The sequence below is a fragment of the Perca flavescens genome, chromosome 12 (assembly GCF_004354835.1).
Source record: "Perca flavescens isolate YP-PL-M2 chromosome 12, PFLA_1.0, whole genome shotgun sequence".
Classification (NCBI taxonomy): Eukaryota; Metazoa; Chordata; class Actinopteri; order Perciformes; family Percidae; genus Perca; species Perca flavescens.
Genome location: NC_041342.1, coordinates 3,338,414 through 3,356,642, shown reverse-complemented (window position 1 = coordinate 3,356,642; position 18,229 = coordinate 3,338,414). Strand labels below are relative to the sequence as shown.

General features: G+C 44.3%; 1 protein-coding gene across 1 annotated transcript in view; it reads right to left on the bottom strand.

The window, feature by feature from the left end:
- Nucleotides 1–1,530: 1,530 nt before the first annotated feature.
- The window catches only part of LOC114565157 (phospholipid phosphatase-related protein type 5-like), a 28,857-nt gene continuing 12,158 nt past the window's right edge, over nucleotides 1,531–18,229 (bottom strand). The window contains exons 3-7 of the mRNA XM_028593046.1: nucleotides 17,135–17,267; nucleotides 5,223–5,473; nucleotides 4,967–5,143; nucleotides 2,862–2,981; nucleotides 1,531–1,560 (exon numbers count right to left, since the gene is read on the bottom strand). Of these exons, the coding sequence (XP_028448847.1) occupies nucleotides 1,531–1,560; nucleotides 2,862–2,981; nucleotides 4,967–5,143; nucleotides 5,223–5,473; nucleotides 17,135–17,267 (711 nt within the window). The remainder of the gene's footprint in view (nucleotides 1,561–2,861; nucleotides 2,982–4,966; nucleotides 5,144–5,222; nucleotides 5,474–17,134; nucleotides 17,268–18,229) is intronic.

The following is an 18,229-nucleotide window of genomic DNA, read 5'->3' as shown; positions in this document are numbered from 1 at the left end:
GATGCCTTCTCATATGAAGCAACCAGGCATTTACCAGGTGACCAATGGCAACGCCCGTTCTAGATAGATTCCAGACCAATGGCCAAGTCTGAGACAAGTCCAGATGCAAATACCAACGAGTCAGAGACAATAGAAAGGCTGAGACCGGGCACAAGTTTTACAGCACTGCTTTCCATTAACTCTGTTACTCTCTTCCTGCTGTTTCCAGATCCACTCAGACTGAGGCAGAAGTGAGTCAGCCATAACAGCTACATGGCAACTTGAGTCAATGTGACCCTACATAAACAGTATTTTTACATCCGTACACATAAAACTAGCGCTAATTTCCACGTGTTTATGAGAATAGTGGGATGAGAAGCACGAGGCATTACGTGAGGGACTAAGTGTGTCGAAAATAAAATCATCTGTGTGCTGACCTGGGAGTTGAAGTGTTGCACCACGCTGCGCTTTAAAACACGACACACACATGCAACAGGAAGAGGAAAACACAAACAAGAACTACAACATGCAAATCAATGACAAAGCTACACAGCACCAACAAAATCAATACTTATGCAACCAAACTACCATCTTGACATGAGAGCCAGGGCATCCTGTCTGAACTGACTCATGGACCACTAACCACATCTAACACATTACTGGATTACTACTAGTTTAATATGGACTCATGGTTTCACCGTTTTACTTAATGTCATGATAGAAATAAAGACCTTGTTTGAAATGTCTGTAGTTTGTTGCATCTGGATAATATATCACATTTAAAGGTCCCAGGATATGGTGCTCTATGGATGCTTTTATATAGACCTTAGTGGTTCCCTAATACTGTATCTGAAGTCTCTTTTATATAGACTTTAGTGGTCCCCTAATACTGTATCTGAAGTCTCTTTTATATAGACCTTAGTGGTCCCCTAATACTGTATCTGAAGTCTCTTTTATACAGACCTTAGTGGTCCCCTAATACTGTATCTGAAGTCTCTTTTATATAGACCTTAGTGGTGCCCTAATACTGTATCTGAAGTCTCTTTTATATAGACCTTAGTGGTCCCCTAATACTGTATCTGAAGTCTCTTTTCTGAAATTCAGCCTTGGTGCAGAACTACAGCCACTAGAGCCAGTCCCACAATGAGCTTTCCTTAGGATGTGCCATTTCTGTGTCAGTAGTTATTGGGACGAGAGAAGGGGGACAAGGTGGAGGTTGGGGGTTTGGTCTTGACCAACTGCCACTTTGCTCGTTTGAAAGCCATGATGTCTCTCTCTCATGGGTGGGCCAAATTGTCTGGGTGGCAAAGCTGAGAAAAGGGGCGGTAACCTTTCCCCTTATGACCTCATAAGGAGAAGATTCCAGATCGGCCCATCTGAGCTTTCATTTTCTCAAAGGCAGAGCAGGATACCCAGGGCTCAGTTGGGGGACCATAGGCAGAGTGGGGGAAAGTTTTTTTTTAACTGTGCTTGCCAAGGTTTCACACTGGGAGAAAAGTATGTGTGTGTGTGTGTGTGTGTGTGTGTGTGTGTGTGTGTGGGGGGTCATAGTCATGTAACTTCTGTGAAGGATCCTGGGCTCTGTTGAAGCAGAAAAGAAAAAACATTAAATTGAAAATTGTCTAAAACAGAATTTGTACTTTCCTGCAGAATATTGAAATCTTCATTACTTGGGTGACTATGTGCCAAGTGTCACTCCCCTTCACTGTGTATTGTCTGTAATGTCAGAAAAAACAGCAAACAGTAGCTATGTTTTCATTCACTTTTCAATTGAATTATCTAAAGTTTGCTAAAAACATTCATGCGAATAAAGCCGGTGAAAGTGTGTTTCCATCCAACGGCTTTAAGTAAAATAAAAACCTGTGTGTAATGACGTCACGTGCTGTTTTGCGATCAAATAGGCATATGGAATAGATTTGAGACATTTGAGGCGTTTCCATTCATTTTTACACTGAATAACAAAACATTCTAGCTAACATTTGGGAATAAAGTTTGCTAGCCAAAATGGATCACGCCGTCTACCTATTAATGAGTAATGCTAATGCAAGTTCTAATAGTGCTTATGTGCCAGCTGATAGCGACATATCAAGCTATAATAAGACAACAACGCTATCAAAAAGTATCTTGTCTCCTCGTTGGTCCACTTATATCTGTCTTTGTTGACACCCGCCATGTTTGCAAAGAAAGCAGAAATACGTGGCGGAAATGACCTAAAACTTTTTCTTCTTCGTTTTATGGCCGGTTGCAAATATAAAATGACCTAAAACGTAATTGCAATTCATTTTTATTCGGCAAATAACGTTTCCATCAGCGTACATTACATAAGCCGTCTACCGATTAAGAGAAAATTTGATGAGATTGAACGTACAAACTTTGTGTCGATATTCATTAAATTCAATTGAGTTTTACGGTTTCCATAAGGCATTTTTCATGTGATATTACTTAAAGTTTTAGTGTGTAACTTTTTTATATTAACGAGCGTTACATTCAAGCCATTGCCAAATCATCAGCTCCACACAGCTCTCTCTGTATTTCTCAGTATGACTATGTTTAGAAGATTGTGGTGTCCGGTGACTTTCCCGTGAAGATAATGACCTCTTCTGAAGAGTCCATCATGTTTTTTTAATCCTCCCTGTCCTCCTTGGCTACTAGCAGTTGTGTGGAGGAGGGGTGGGGCGATCACGGAAGGCTTGTATCATGTGGACGCACCGACAGTTTTGTTGTCATTACTTAGAATTCCTCATGGGGGAAACAGAAACTAAACACTATAGCTTTAATTCACATAAAAACGTGTGGATGGAGAACATGGCTCCAGGCATATTAGCTTTAATATACACAATGGTACATGGTGCACTGAAAACAAGCAGCAGAAGGTAAGCTACCTGTGGAACAACGTGCTCATTTCTTTGTGGTGAAGCATCGTCAGTGTTGGCTGAGGCCGTGTCTGACGGACTCACAGAAACCACAGCTCTCTTTTTAAAATACTGAACCACAAACACCACCTAGGAAGAGAGAAAGAAGAGGAGACATTCGTCAAAGGATTCCTTCCAGACAAATCAAATGTTTGCACGACCAAAGGAGGTCAAGTATCACAGGGAAAATACGTAGACAAACGCAGTCAAACAATAAGAGAGTAGCCTGACACAAAGAGCTTTACCAGAGGGCTCTGTTTGCATCATCTCTGTGACCCAGCGCACCCAATTCAAGTTCATTCTAGAGTGTGTGTGTGTGTGTGTGTGTGTGTGTGTGTGTGTGTGTGTGTGTCCTGAAGACATTTAGTCCATTAGAGCAGTTTTCTCTGAAGGAAAGAGCCTACATTTATTTGGCTCAGTAAGGTAACGATGTACAAAGTGGTGGTCTGAAAGATCTTCTGACATTCTCTGGTTAGTTTAAAAAAAAACACCTTAAAATGTAATGTACGTTAGAGAAAGTCATTCATTTTCAGAGTAGAAGAGAGGCTGTGCATTTGTTTCCTGTCTGTGTTGTTGTTATTTATTTGACTGATTGGATTTATTGATTCATTTATTGTTTTCTAAAATGATATACCCTTTTGTAACTTCAAAGTGTGAACTGCTGTCTTCTTCTGTCTTGTGTACATCTAGGTCCGCCTTACTAAGTTACAGTTCCATGGGAAAAAACTCTCCATAAATAACACTGTTGACAATTCAGTTCCGTCTGTTCTGTAAGGGTTAATGCCCGACAAATGTCCACTGTTAGGTATTAATGGACGACGGCGAGGCTTAAACTGTCCGACGCGCGGCCGCAGTCCATTAATACTTGACAGTGGACACCTCGATGGTCACTTTCCATATTTTTAAAACATTAGTTTATATTTTAATTTGTTTTACAATAGAAATCTAAAGTTTTTACAAACAATAACTCTGTTTCATTGGTTACGCCTGACGGTTTGACTAATAACCTGGAACTAGGGATGCACCGAAACCAGGGTTTGGGTATATCGGGAGACAGTACAGCTGAATTTCTCATAATTTCAAGATCAGACTCAAAAATACGGATATAGTGAACTTTATCTATCTTTCCCGCTTTTTCGGTAACGCTTAATTATTGTTCTAAAAAACGCATTATTGGTCATGAATCTGGTGTCAGTTATAATATTGAATTCCGTAAAATGACGGCTCTCCGACTCCTTAGGCTTGAAATGCTCTACTCTCCCCCTGCCTTGGTTGACTGGACAGCATACCTGCCAACACTCCCGTTTTTCCCAGGTTTCTCCCATTTTTTAGCCCCATCTCCCGGGAGATATTAACTTCTCTGAGAGTTGAAACTCTTACACAGAGATGTAGTGTGGCCACAAGGTGAAATCAAGCAAATGAACAATTTCCACTGGCTGCGGAACAGCTCCAGAATGGCGGCAAAATCAATAGGTTTCCATTGAAGTCAATGTGTGTATTTTCATTGACTGCGGAACGGCTGCATCCTGACTCCGTCCCAGCTCCAGTGATCGTAGCCCTCCAGAGCGCCGGAGAGCTCCGCAGCAATTCAGCACAATTCAGATTGAGCGGGACAGGAAGTCGAGCACAGAAACAAAATAAAACATCCGGTTAATTTGCAAAATAAAATACATCGTGCTCACGGCGGATCATATTTCCCTGCACTACACCTTGAAAACACATCACAGAGCTGTTTCCCCTCTACTCCTCTGGATGGAAACAAACTGTTGTTGGTTTTGTGGTTCTATTCTACCTGAATTTGCGAGATCTCATGGGTATTGACGGACGGCAGAGCACGGAGCCGGCAGTGGGCGGAGTTTCCACGCTGCCTCCTGTTTATGCCCAGTATACCAGAATATTGATGAGATATGAGGTTTGGGCATGTTAGTTTAAATGGAGATTTGTTCTTCTACTGGAGGTAAAAACACTTGGTGCACGGAGATCATTTTTGGCTCACTTAAAAACCAAAACATAGCGGTGTAAATGTAGCTTACACACATGTGCTACTACAGCTCTAAGGATGAACAGGAACTGACCAGGAAGACAGCAATCGCTCCCCCGATGGCTTGTCCTGCAATGACATCGCTCCAGTGGTTTCGGTACTCTGCCACTCTATTGATGCCTGTTAGCACAGCCAGACTGACCAATGAGAGGCTGAGGAGGGGGGCAGTCAGAGATCCTCCTCTGGAACCGACACAGGACGTGACGTACACCTGGAAAAGACAATTGTTTTTGTTCTGCAACACTCTTCAGAAGCAGTCATGTACTGTCAGATGGAACAGAGCCACTCACTGCCAGGTACACTGCTGTGTACACGCTCAGAGCAGCCTCTTTGGACGGGAACGTCTTTCTAGCTCTCATGATGTCCTCAGGGTCACCAGTACAAGCGTCCGATTGGCTGACAAAGTGCGGCGAGTCCAGGCAGCCGAGGGCAGTGTAATTGGGCTGGCAAACGGACAGGAAGTGAGGAGCCAGGCATCCAGTGACCAGCTGACCTGCGTTAACAAAGATGTCTGTTGTGAACAGACCGAAGACATACACGCCTACAGAGAAACACACACACACACACACACACACACACACACACACACACACACGTTAGCTGATTTACATTTATATACACATCGAAACATTTAAAAGCAGCATTTCCATAAAGTCTTACAGTTGCATAAAGTACACAAAGAATATTAGCAAAATGTACTTTAAAGTATCAACAGTAAAAGTATTCAGAGCAGAAAGATTTGACTGTTTAGTCAGTTGAGGTTGTGCTCATTTGAACTACTTCAAATACTGTTGCCTAGTTACCAATCCATCTTATTCTATCCACAACTTTCCCGAACGTTGACCTTTCCAACGTCGCCACGGCAACGTAGAACAAGCCGGTAACGCACTTGCGGTTTACGTTAGCCTGTAGCTACTGCTATCAGCTAAACGCTTGGTTGGATAAAAATAAGTCCCTTAAGACTCTCCAGCTGATCCAGAATGCTGCAGCGCGTGTTCTCACAAGAACTAAGAAAAGAGATCATATTTCTCCTGTATTAGCTTCTCTGCATTGGCTTCTTGTAAAATCCAGGATTGAATTTAAAATCCTTCTCCTGACCTACAAAGCTCTAAATGGTCAAGCACCATCATATCTAGAAGAGCTCTTAGTACCTTATTGTCCCACTAGAGCACTGCGCTCCCAGAATGCAGAGTTACTGGTGGTACCTAGAGTCTCTAAAAGTAGAATGGGAGCCAGAGCCTTCAGTTATCAGGCTCCTCTCCTATGGAACCAGCTCCCAATCTGGGTTCGGGGGGCAGAAACTGTCACCACATTCAAGAATAAACTTAAAACCATCCTACTTGATAAAGCTTATAGTTAGGGAGTGAGGAGTTGCAGTGTCCACCTAACTGTCCCACCTGCTTCTCTTCATAATTGTTAGATTAATAATATATAATTAATCAATTCTCCCCAGGATCCGGCAGAGTTCAAAGCCCGAACAGGCCACCTCTCCTTATGTCCTGTCTCTCTCAGTTACGCTGTTATAGTTCTAGATTGCTCGGGGACTTGCTTCTTTTGACACACTGAGCTGCTCTCCTCTCCCTTTCTATTACCATTTGTGTGCATCCTGTCCCAGAAATACTTGTTACTAATCCTAGCTTCTGGGGAGTTTACTCCCCGGAGTCCTTATGTTTTTTCCCCCAGCGTATTTCCTTGGAGAACGTTGGCACCAACATCCTGGTTCCAGCTGTTGCCGTGGTCCTGCTGCACTCCCTGCTGAGCTCAGCGGTGCCCTGCAATGTCATGCTGCTTCCTGCTGAACCCTGCAGCTTCCTGCTGAACCCTGCAGCTTCCTGCTACGTCCATCCATGCTCTGCTGGGCCACGCTACATCCTGGAACGCCCTGCAGCGCCCTGATATGACATGAACTACTACGACTACCATTTGAAGTCACTGTTCAATTATTAATGTGACTATTATCGCCACTGTTCATCGCATCCCCAACCGGCCCGTCAGACACCGCCTACCAAGAGCCTGGGTCTGTCCGAGGTTTCTTCCCAAGAGGGAGTTTTTCCTCGCCACTGTCGCACTGGTCGGGAATTACTGCAATTGTTTGGGCTTTGTAAATTATAGAGTGTGGTCTCGACCTACTCTATCTGTAAAGTGTCTCGAGATAACTTGAGTTATTATTTGATACTATAAATAAAATTGAATTGAAATTGAATTGAATTGGATTATCGGGACTCAGGAGTAGACTCTTACAACGCCTCTAGCTATGTGGATATCGTTAACTATTTCCCCCCTTCAAGGGTGTTGATGGTGAGACACCAAGAAATTATAAGAGCACGGAGGCTTACAACTATCTACACAGCAACAACATCGGAAAAATACTTTGTTTATTTGCCTTAAGGCTGAGGTCAAGCCTAGTCAGAGCATCAACAAGCCCAAACTTCTAGCTTGGGTAATGACGAGGCCCGTCAGTATCATCGAAACAGTCGGCTGTTCATGCATTGCAGGACTAGAGAAATCTTGTAGCCATGCAGCAGCTGTCATTTGGAAGGTAGGCATTAGGGGTGTGGGAAAAAAATCGATACAGCATTGTATCGCAATTTTTTCTGTGGCAATACTGTATCAACAGATGCCAAGTATCTATCTTTTATTATATATGTGTTGGTCACTTTGTCTGCTTGATAATCTGATTTTGCAGCAATAAACTTGAAGTGAGATGAACAAACAGAGAAATGTATCTTTTTAGATAAAACAGATGTTGACAGTTTCCGTTTGGAGACATAATTTGAAATTGGGAAAAATTTGAAGTTGGAAAAAAGTTAATGAATTGCAATATATCACAGAATATTGCAATATGTTTAAAATTGCAATAATATCGTATCGTGACATAATTATCGTGATGATATTGTATTGTAAGGCCTCTGGTGATTCCCACCCCTTGTAGGCATAGGCTGTTAGAGCAATCTTGCTACACATTAAATCTGTATCTGTATTAATCTGTAAATTATTGAAAACAATAAACATACCCCTTACAAAAGTATATGCAGTTACAGTTGTACACTGCAGTTATACTGCAGTACAGTGCAGTACAATAACATATCCATGTCCAAAATATTGAATTATATTATATATATTGAATTTCTGCAGTACAGTACTGTAGTGTGCAATGCAGTTAATGTACAAACAGGTATTCAACAACAATATACAATTATGGCTGATTCAGGTCCAGAATGCAGTGGTTAGTGGAAAGACAGGGTTTGCATGTACTGACGCACAGCGGAGATGGAATGAAGAGACATCCAAGAACTTTCAGCCCAAGCGTCTGAGCCCGATAAATTTTAGGCACCACAAGGCAGAGGATAAGTATGAGGGAGAGAACTAGGGCAGTTGGCAATCAACTCCCAAACACACCACAGTATCAGTCCCACAAAGACTTTAGAGAGAGAGTGGGCACACAACAACAGGGCAGTTCGAAAGAACAAGGAACCATCAATTTTAACATTTCTGTCAAGTCGAAATCATGACAGTGATTTCGACTTGAGTTGGAGTTGTGTGAAACGCCAGAAATTCTATCAGGCTTATGTTAATATGGATGGCAAACATGCTGATACACTGGTACTTGAGATGAGGGGTGCATCTGATATATGGCACAGTTGTAGGAAACTTAGAATTGCAGCCAGTTCAGCAAAGAAGGTGCCTGTACGTGCAGGCGCAAAATAGTGAAAAGTTTTTGTGTGAGCACTTTTACCCCAGCTTTCGTGGTATCTATGCCACTGATTATGGGAAAGAAAAGGAAGAAACAGCTTGCAACCAATTGAAAGAACAGGGAATAAACAACGCACACGGGCACAGTTGTATGTGGTGCAGACCCATGATTATCAGCAAGTCGGGATGGAATCATCAGCTCCTGTGAGCTCCTAGAGATTAAATGCCCTGTCCCAAATAAAAATCACCAGACACTCAGTGAACTGTTACCTTAGGGTAACCTTTTGGGACCAGGAAAATAGGACCTACTTGTGATAAGATTTTAAACACCTTTAGGCGTCTGCTGGCCCTTTCCACGTGTATTCTGACATTTGCAATTCTTCAAGTGACCTGTTCTTCAGTAAGTTGTGCACCTTTTTTGTGAATGAGGGTATGACTAGGCATTGTTTCCTTTAGGATTTTTTTTAGTAGTGGGGGCAGGTCCGAACTGACACTTTGCTGCAACACAAACAAATATATCACCTCTATTCACACACACAATGAGGCATATTTTCAGTTGTGATTAAATTGTATTTTTTGAGTTACTATATAGGCCAACTTTGATCTTGACATATAGGCTAAGCATTATGTAGCAAATAACAATAAACCCACTATTAATTATATTATCTTAATGCAGTGTAACTACTTCAGCATGTAAATAATGCTCCTCAAATACAAAGGTGAGCAAGGGCGTTGAGCAATCGCTATTATATCGAATCAACAGCCACGTGCAATTTAGCTCGCAGGTGAAGAACACAAACAACAAAAATCACCAGGTAATTTAAAGGTCCAATATGTAATATATTTACTGTAATAAATCTAAAAATGACCCCAATGCGTCGTGATGGAATTTCTGTTTATGTTTTGGCCTGTGTGTTGTTATCAACGGCCCAGTTTGACAACCAGGCCAGGTTGCCAGATATACCTGTAAAAACGTAAACCCAGCGTAGTACAGCTGTAACGTTAGTACAGCCATGAAAGCAGCAAACAAACAAACGGGATCAACGGAGATAAATTGTACCCAACAAAAAAACTGCATGTTTCTAACAGTTGCGTGACCAGAAACGTATCAAACCCTGGGTAAATATTGGAGATGTATTTGAAAGATGGAGACAGCTTAGAGCCCAAAAGGATGCAGAGTTCGCTAATTTCCTCCTGAACAGGTAGGCTAAGCATTAGCTTCAGGCTAATTTATCACAGCTACTATGGACGGGCATTTTATGTCATTTCAACATTTGTGTAGCTACTCACATTTAATTATATAGCTATAGTACCCGAGTTGGTTACTCACAAAAACATTGAGACACAGCCAGTGAAGTGATACCGACTGGTCCTGGCTTACACCGCCATGCTAACCCTGCTAACTGCTAACGTTACCGGAGGACCAGGCAAGCGGGTCACCGCTGTTTGCAACGTGTAGCCTGTTCAGCGGCCGTAGCCGACAACGGTGAGTTATTTGAAGCCATGAGAGGGGGGATGTAAATCGGGAAGAGAGGGCCGTGAGTTTGCAGTGTGTTAAGCGATTGTTGCCGTAATTCTAAGCCAATAAAGTGTGTTCAGTCGGGTGGAAAAGGACGGCCAGGTTGTGGGATTTTTAGCAGTTTCTACGGTAATTCTATATGGAGGAAATATTTATTCATAATTCAAATTGAAAGTCCAAAGAGAAATTGAAAGTCAAGAGAGAAAACAAAGCGAGATCAAATTAAAAATATTATTTTTTTTTTTTAATTTTCCATTTGGCTTTGGCTTTTGAATTTAATATTTGGCTTTTGAATTTCAATTTAACATTGGCTTTTAATTTTCATATAATATTTGGCTTTTGAATTTCAATTTAACATTGGATTTTCATTTGGATTTAATATTTGGCTTTTGAATTTCCATTTAACATTGCCTTTTCGTTTGGACTTGACACATGTCAATGTAAATGAGGAGGCGTGGCCCAAAGGCTGGTGGGAGGGTCTGAAACCAAAGGGAGAGAGGCACCTTATGAGCAGCAGGGGGAGCTGACTGTTGGGGAGCACACTGTACCGTCTGCCTGCAGCTTCACCACTAGGCTTGGCCTCTTGTTTCACATGATAGAAAATGATGATGTAGGCTAAACACAAACAACATTTCATGCAACAACAGTGAAGTTTTTATGTAGTTACTATAATTGGGCCCGTGTTAGTGAGGACTAGATTAGGACTGGATTTAAAGCTGATTCTGGTTCCCAACTTCGCCCCAGGTGTGTCTGTTTAAAACACGACTCAGACAACTTCTCTCTTTTGATGTTATATTTAATTAAGCAACAGTAGAAAAATGGGTGTGAGTAGCTCTGCTTACGTGTGTTTGTGTGTTGTCAGATCTCGAGGACGCACACACACACACACACACACACACACACACACACACACACACACACAATCTCAACCGGATCGTCATCGTCCGAACTGCGACCTCTCCTTTTTCTTTCTCTCACTTTTTTCTCCGGGTGGTGTGCGCGGTGTGAGGTGCGTGTCCGCGCTATTCTCCAACATGGAGCCTCCTCACAACTATCACTCCTGATTGACGGCCTTTTTTACAGCCCGTGTAGGCTACTTTTTCAGACTTCCAGCTAACTAACTAAATAGCAGATGAAAAACCTCCATCTCACGGTGCTGGCACACAATTGACGGTGTTAACAAACTAACCGAGAATCAAACTGATTAAAGATATTTACCTAGTTTCGACATGGCAAAGGGAGACAATATCAAGGGAAACGGTATCAATCTTCAAACAAAGAGTACCTGCTGACAGGAACTTTAAGGAACGCATGACAATGTCAAAATGTTGCTAGTATCAAAAGAAAAAAGCCAATGTATCAGGAGGTCCTCTATTGGTCATCTATATTTGAACTAAACTGTAAATCTAACAACTGATTTGCAAGAGGACACAATAGGCTGAGAACTAATTAAGAAAGTTATGTAATAGTGTTAATAGTACAAATGTAGTGTAACAGGATCCAGAATTCTGCCCATGTATTTCCTGACTCCTTCCAAAGGCACATTGAAAAAAAGGAAACGTGAACAATCAGACTCATGATGTGAGTGTTTCTGTGAATCTAAATGGGTTGAAATGTCTTTTGTAATTCCAGGAGTTCAGACAGGTAATTCATCTTTTTTTTCTACAGGGCCATCTGTCATTACTGCCTTCGTTGTAGAGCCAAGCATTATATACAGTATCTCACAAAAGTGAGTACACCCCTCACATTTTAGTAAATATATGTATTTCATTATATCTTTTAATGGGACAACACTGAAGAAATGACACTTTGCTACAATGTAAAGTATTAACCCTTGTGTTGTCTTCCCGTCAACCTTGAAAAAAACACTTTTTGATGTTGAGGCAGATTTTTATTTTTAAAGGCCAGTTATTTCATGGATCCAGGATACTATGCATCCTGATAAAGTTCCATTGGCTTTGGAATTAAAATAGTCCCACATCATCACATACCCTTCACCGTACCTAGAGATTGGCATCGGGTACTTTCCATAAAATCATCTCTCAATGCTAATCAAACCAGCTATTAGGCTAACCGACATAAAACCATGCCAATGGTTGTTTTACTTTTTTGTTTTGGACCCTGTCCTTCCATCTCTGTCTCTCATTTTCTAACTCTTCTGCTTTCTATGTCACTGTTAATCCTTTCTCTCCTTTTTCCTCTGGTACTCTGTTTCTTTTTCTTTGCTCCTCCACTGACAGTTTTTGTCTTGCCATGTCTGCCTATAGTACAGATAAAAACAATAGTTTTTATTAAAGTTATTATTTGGCATTTTGGTATATTAAGATATTTTAAGTCAATCAACATGAACATTAGATCATGTTATATAGTTGTTATACATTACTTAGTTAGTATTTGGGAGCACTTTTCAACTCCGTCAGCTGACATGTCAACACCGTAAGACAAAATAACTGACAGAGTTGACGTCTGACGGAGTTGACAAAAAAACATGTTTTTTAATGTATTTAATCATGTCTAGTAAATGGTAGCCATTTTGATTTACTTCAGTTGCCAGCTGCCACTAAACTCAACCAACTTTTATTTCAAAATTCTTGATTGAAATCATCCCTACTTTGAAGATAACAGGTATAACCACAGGAATTTCAACATGTTTGCCTAATATTTAAATTTCTTTTTAGAACTTACGAGACCATGTGTTGGACTGCTGCATCCATCAACAGCTGACCAAAATATGCCTGATTTATTTCAAATTTGAAAAATATGTGACATGAATTGATGACAGATTTTGAAAGGCTGTTGTTAATGTATAAAATAATGCAATGTTCACTTTGAGTATTTTGTGATATTTTATTAAGCCATCCAATTAACCTCATATTCATATTTGTGCATTTTAAAACACTTTGTTTTTGCAGTTTGATATTGTGACCTCTACGGAGGACGAGTTCATTCTCATGGACTTTCATAGTACAGTGCCAGTATTTCATAGAAAATGACTATGAAATAATATAAAAATATACAAAACTAAGGGTCTAAACATATACAAGTCTTTCATATCCAACTTTTAAAGCCTTTTTAAATTATATATATATATATATTTTTTTTTAAGATTATTTTTTGGGGGCTTTTCTGCCTTCATTTTGATAGGACAGCTAGGTGAGAGAGAGGGGGAAGACATGCAGGAAATTGTCACAGGTCGGATTCGAACCCTGGACCTTTCAGCAAGGTATTTTATCATACATCAATCACCTTCTCATAGAAAGGCTCGTAATTAGTATTAGAATATATTAAGTCAAAAACCCCAATGAAGAAGCAAGGTAGAGATGGAGTGACCCTGCCCGGAGGAAGCCCGGGGCCCCCGTCTGGAGCCAGGCCCAGACGGCGGGCTCGTCGGCGAGCGCCTGGTGGCCGGGTTTGCCACGGAGCCCGGCCGGGCACAGCCCGAACAAGCTACGTGGCTCCCATCTCTCCAGCCCATGGGCCCACCACCTGTGGGAGGAACCGTTGGGGTCGGGTGCGATGCCACATGGGTGGCAGTGAAGGTCAGGGGCCTCGACGGACCAGACCCGGGCGGCAGACGCTGGCTCTGGGGACGTGGAACGTCACCTCTCTGTGGGGGAAGGAGCCGGAACTGGTGCGGGAGGTGGAGCGCTACCGGTTAGATCTGGTGGGGCTTACCTCTACGCACAGTCTCGGTTCTGGAACCATACTCCTGGATAGGGGTTGGACTCTTTTCTTCTCCGGAGTTGCCCAGGGTGTGAGGCGCCGGGCGGGTGTGGGGATACTCACAAGCCCCCGGCTGAGCGCCGCTGTGTTGGAGTTTACCCCGGTGGACGAGAGGGTCGCCTCCCTCCGCCTGCGGGTTGTGGGGGGAAAACTCTGACTGTTGTTTGTGCATATGCACCAAACAGGAGTTCGGAGTATTCGGCCTTCTTGAGACCTTGACTGGAGTCCTGCATGGGGCTCCAGTGGGGACTCCATTGTTCTGCTGGGGGACTTCAACGCACACGTGGGCAATGATGGAGACACCTGGAGAGGCGTGATTGGGAGGAACGGCCTCCCTGATCTAAACCAGAGTGGTTGTTTGTTGTTGGACTTCTGTGCTAGTCATGGATTGTCTATAACGAACACCATGTTCGAACATAGGGATGCTCATAAGTGTACCTGGTACCAGAGCACCCTAGGGCCGAAGGTCAATGATCGATTTCATAATCGTTTCATCTGATCTGAGGCTGTATGTTTTGGACACTTGGGTGAAGAGAGGGGCAGAGCTGTCAACCGATCACCATCTGGTGGTGAGTTGGGTCAGGGGGTGGGGGAAGACTCTGGACAGACCTGGTAAGCCCAAACGTGTAGTGCGGGTAAATTGGGAACGTCTGGAGGAGGCCCCTGTCCGACAGACTTTCAACTCACACCTCCGGGCGGAGCTTTTCGTGCATCCCTGTGGAGGCTGGGGGCATTGAACCCGAGTGGACAATGTTCAAAGTTTCCATTGCTGAAGCTGCGGCGAGGAGCTGTGGTCTTAGGATCTTAGGTGCCTCAAGGGGCGGTAACCCACGAACACCGTGGTGGACACCAGTGGTCAGGGAAGCCGTCCGACTGAAGAAGGAGTCCTTCCGGGATATGTTATCTCGGAGGACTCCGGAGGCGGTTGCAGGGTACCGAGGGGCCCGAAGGGCTGCAGCCTCTGCCGTGAAAGAGGCAAAGCAGCGGGTGTGGGAGAAGTTTGGAGAAGACATGGAGAAGGACTTTCGGTCGGCACCAAAGTGTTTCTGGAAAACTGTTCGCCACCTCAGGAGGGGGGGGGGGAACCATCCAAGCTGTGTACAGTAAGGATGGGACACTGTTGACCTCCACTGAGGAGGTAATAGGGCGGTGGAAGGAGCACTTTGAGGAACTCCTGAATCCGACTAATCGCCCTCTATGTTAGAGGCAGAGCTGGAGGATAACGGGGATTGTCGTCGATTTCCCAGGCGGAAGTCACTGATGTAGTCAAACAACTACACAGTGGCAAAGCCCGGGGATTGATGAGATCCGTCCAGAAATGCTCAAGGCTCTGGGTGTGGAGGGGCTGTCCTGGTTGACACGCCTCTTCAACATTGCGTGGAAGTCTGGGACGGTGCCAAAGGAGTGGCAGACTGGGGTGGTGGTTCCTCTTTTTAAAAAGGGGACCAGAGGGTGTGTGCCAATTATAGGGGTATCACACTTCTCAGCCTCCCTGGTAAAGTCTACTCCAAGGTGCTGGAAAGGAGGGTTCGGCCGATAGTCGAACCTCGGGTTGAGGAGGAACAATGCGGATTCCGTCCTGGTCGTGGAACAACGGACCAGCTCTTCACTCTCGCAAGGATCCTGGAGGGAGCCTGGGAGTATGCCCAACCGGGTCTACATGTGTTTTGTGGATTTGGAGAAGGCGTGATGACCGGGTCCCCCGGGAGATACTGTGGGAGGTGCTGCGGGAGTATGGGGTGAGGGGGTTCTACTCAGGGCCATCCAATCTCTGTATGACCAAAGTGAGAGCTGTGTCCGGGTTCTCGGTAGTAAGTCGGACTCGTTTCAGGTGAGGGTTGGCCTCCGCCAGGGCTGCGCTTTGTCACCAATCCTGTTTGTAATATTTATGGACAGGATATCGAGGCGTAGTCGGGGTGGGGAGGGGTTGCAGTTTGGTGGGCTGGGGATCTCATCGCTGCTCTTTGCAGATGATGTGGTCCTGATGGCATCATCGGCCTGCGACCTTCAGCACTCACTGGATCGGTTCGCAACCGAGTGTGAAGCGGTTGGGATGAGGATCAGCACCTCTAAATCGGAGGCCATGGTTCTCAGCAGGAAACCGATGGAATGCCTTCTCCAGGTAGGGAATGAGTCCTTACCCCAAGTGAAGGAGTTCAAGTACCTTGGGGTTTTGTTCGCGAGTGAGGGACAATGGAGCGGGAGATTGGTCGGAGAATCGGCGGCGCAGCGGGTGCGGTATTGCATTCAATCTATCGCACCGTTGTGAAAGAAAGAGAGCTGAGCCAGAAGGCAAAGCTCTCGATCTACCGGTCAGTTTTCGTTCCTACCCTCACCTATGGTCATGAAGGCTGGGTCATGACCGAAAGAACGAGATCCAGGGTACAAGCGGCGAAATGGGTTTCCTCAGGAGGGTGGCTGGCGTCTCCCTTAGAGATAGGGTGAGAAGCTCAGTCATCCGTGAGGAGCTCGGAGTAGAGCCGCTGCTCCTTTGCGTCGAAAGGAGCCAGTTGAGGTGGTTCGGGCATCTGGTAAGGATGCCCCCTGGGCGCCTCCCTAGGGAGGTGTTCCAGGCACGTCCAGCTGGGAGGAGGCCTCGGGGAAGACCCAGGACTAGGTGGAGGGATTATATCTCCAACCTGGCCTGGGAACGCCTCGGGATCCCCCAGTCGGAGCTGGTTAATGTTGCTCGGGAAAGGGAAGTTTGGGGTCCCCTGCTGGAGCTGCTCCCCCCGCGACCCGACACCGGATAAGCGGACGAAGATGGATGGATGGATGGATATATTAAGTAATATCCACTATACGATCACATCCAAATTATGATAATTTCTTTTGTTATTATTATTATTATTTTTGTTACGGAACTACACAGTGATGCGGGAAGCGCAGTGACTGTTATCCTGAGACCAATGCTGATTGACATACCCCTGCTGTACTGTGTTACAGAGCGATAAGGAAAATATGGTGCAATAAAGACCCCCTGTAATCCACCTGGCCGCCTGTGATGCGTAGAAGCGACAGTAGTGTGGGGCTGCATTTCATCACATACAGTTGTGATGATGCTACTGGCACGTGCCACATGCCACTTAAAAATCTAAATCCCTCTTGAAGGCCTGCAGCCAGATCATATCACCTATCACTGACTGGTAATTAAAAATGATATTAAGTATGAAGCACGCTTGATTTAACCACAAAAATATGAAATTGTGAATAATTGTGAAAATCGTTGGTACAGTCATTTCAGCTCAATATTTGTAATTACATTACCGAGGAAACGGAAGGTCCTGCGCACCATAGGGTTCACGTAGCAACAGTCACCCATGACGACAACCTTCTCCTGGTCGTATAGGATGTTGGAGTTGGAGTGCAGGAGGAAGATGACAAGCTCGACACCTGAAATCTGACAAACAGAATGAAAAAAGATTACTTTTGAAACAAAATACTTAAGATTGTTGAATTGTTGTACTGTAAGCCCGAACAGTACTACTGGCTTATAAAGACTGAGGTCACTACGGTTAAAATCTCTTGCTGAGTTAATCCACCTTTAAACTATTAATGTCTATGAACTAATATGTATTTTTATGTTTGTGTGGCTCAGCATTTCTGAGTGAACACCACTGGTTCACTCACTATTTTTAAGTGTACTGTCGATCACGTGATATGACGTCATGACGTGCGGCCCTAACTCACGTTACCTGAAAAATCTATCCAAGATGGCCACCCTCGCGACCGACGCGGTATCGAGCATGAAACAACTTGTAAGTAAAGCAAAACACTTCGCTTGTTGTATAATTGTAAGAATAACATATTACACGTGATATTTGACTGTTAGACAAGGCTATTTTTAATAATAAGTTGCAAGCGCGCAGCTTCGCCGAAAGTGCGATTACCGTCAGTCCGCCTGCTAGTGACAGATAATATCCTGTGTACTGTCCATCCATCCATCCATCCATCCATCCATCTTCGTCCGCTTATCCGGTGTCGGGTCGCGGGGGGAGCAGCTCCAGCAGGGGACCCCAAACTTCCCTTTCCCGAGCCACATTAACCAGCTCCGACTGGGGATCCCGAGTTCCCAGGCCAGGTTGGAGATATAATCCCTCCACCTAGTCCTGGGTCTTCCCCGAGGCCTCCTCCCAGCTGGACGTGCCTGGAACACCTCCCTAGGGAGGCGCCCAGGGGGCATCCTTACCAGATGCCCGAACCACCTCAACTGGCTCCTTTCGACGCAAAGGAGCAGCGGCTCTACTCCGAGCTCCTCACGGATGACTGAGCTTCTCACCCTATCTCTAAGGGAGACGCCAGCCACCCTCCTGAGGAAACCCATTTCAGCCGCTTGTACCCTGGATCTCGTTCTTTCGGTCA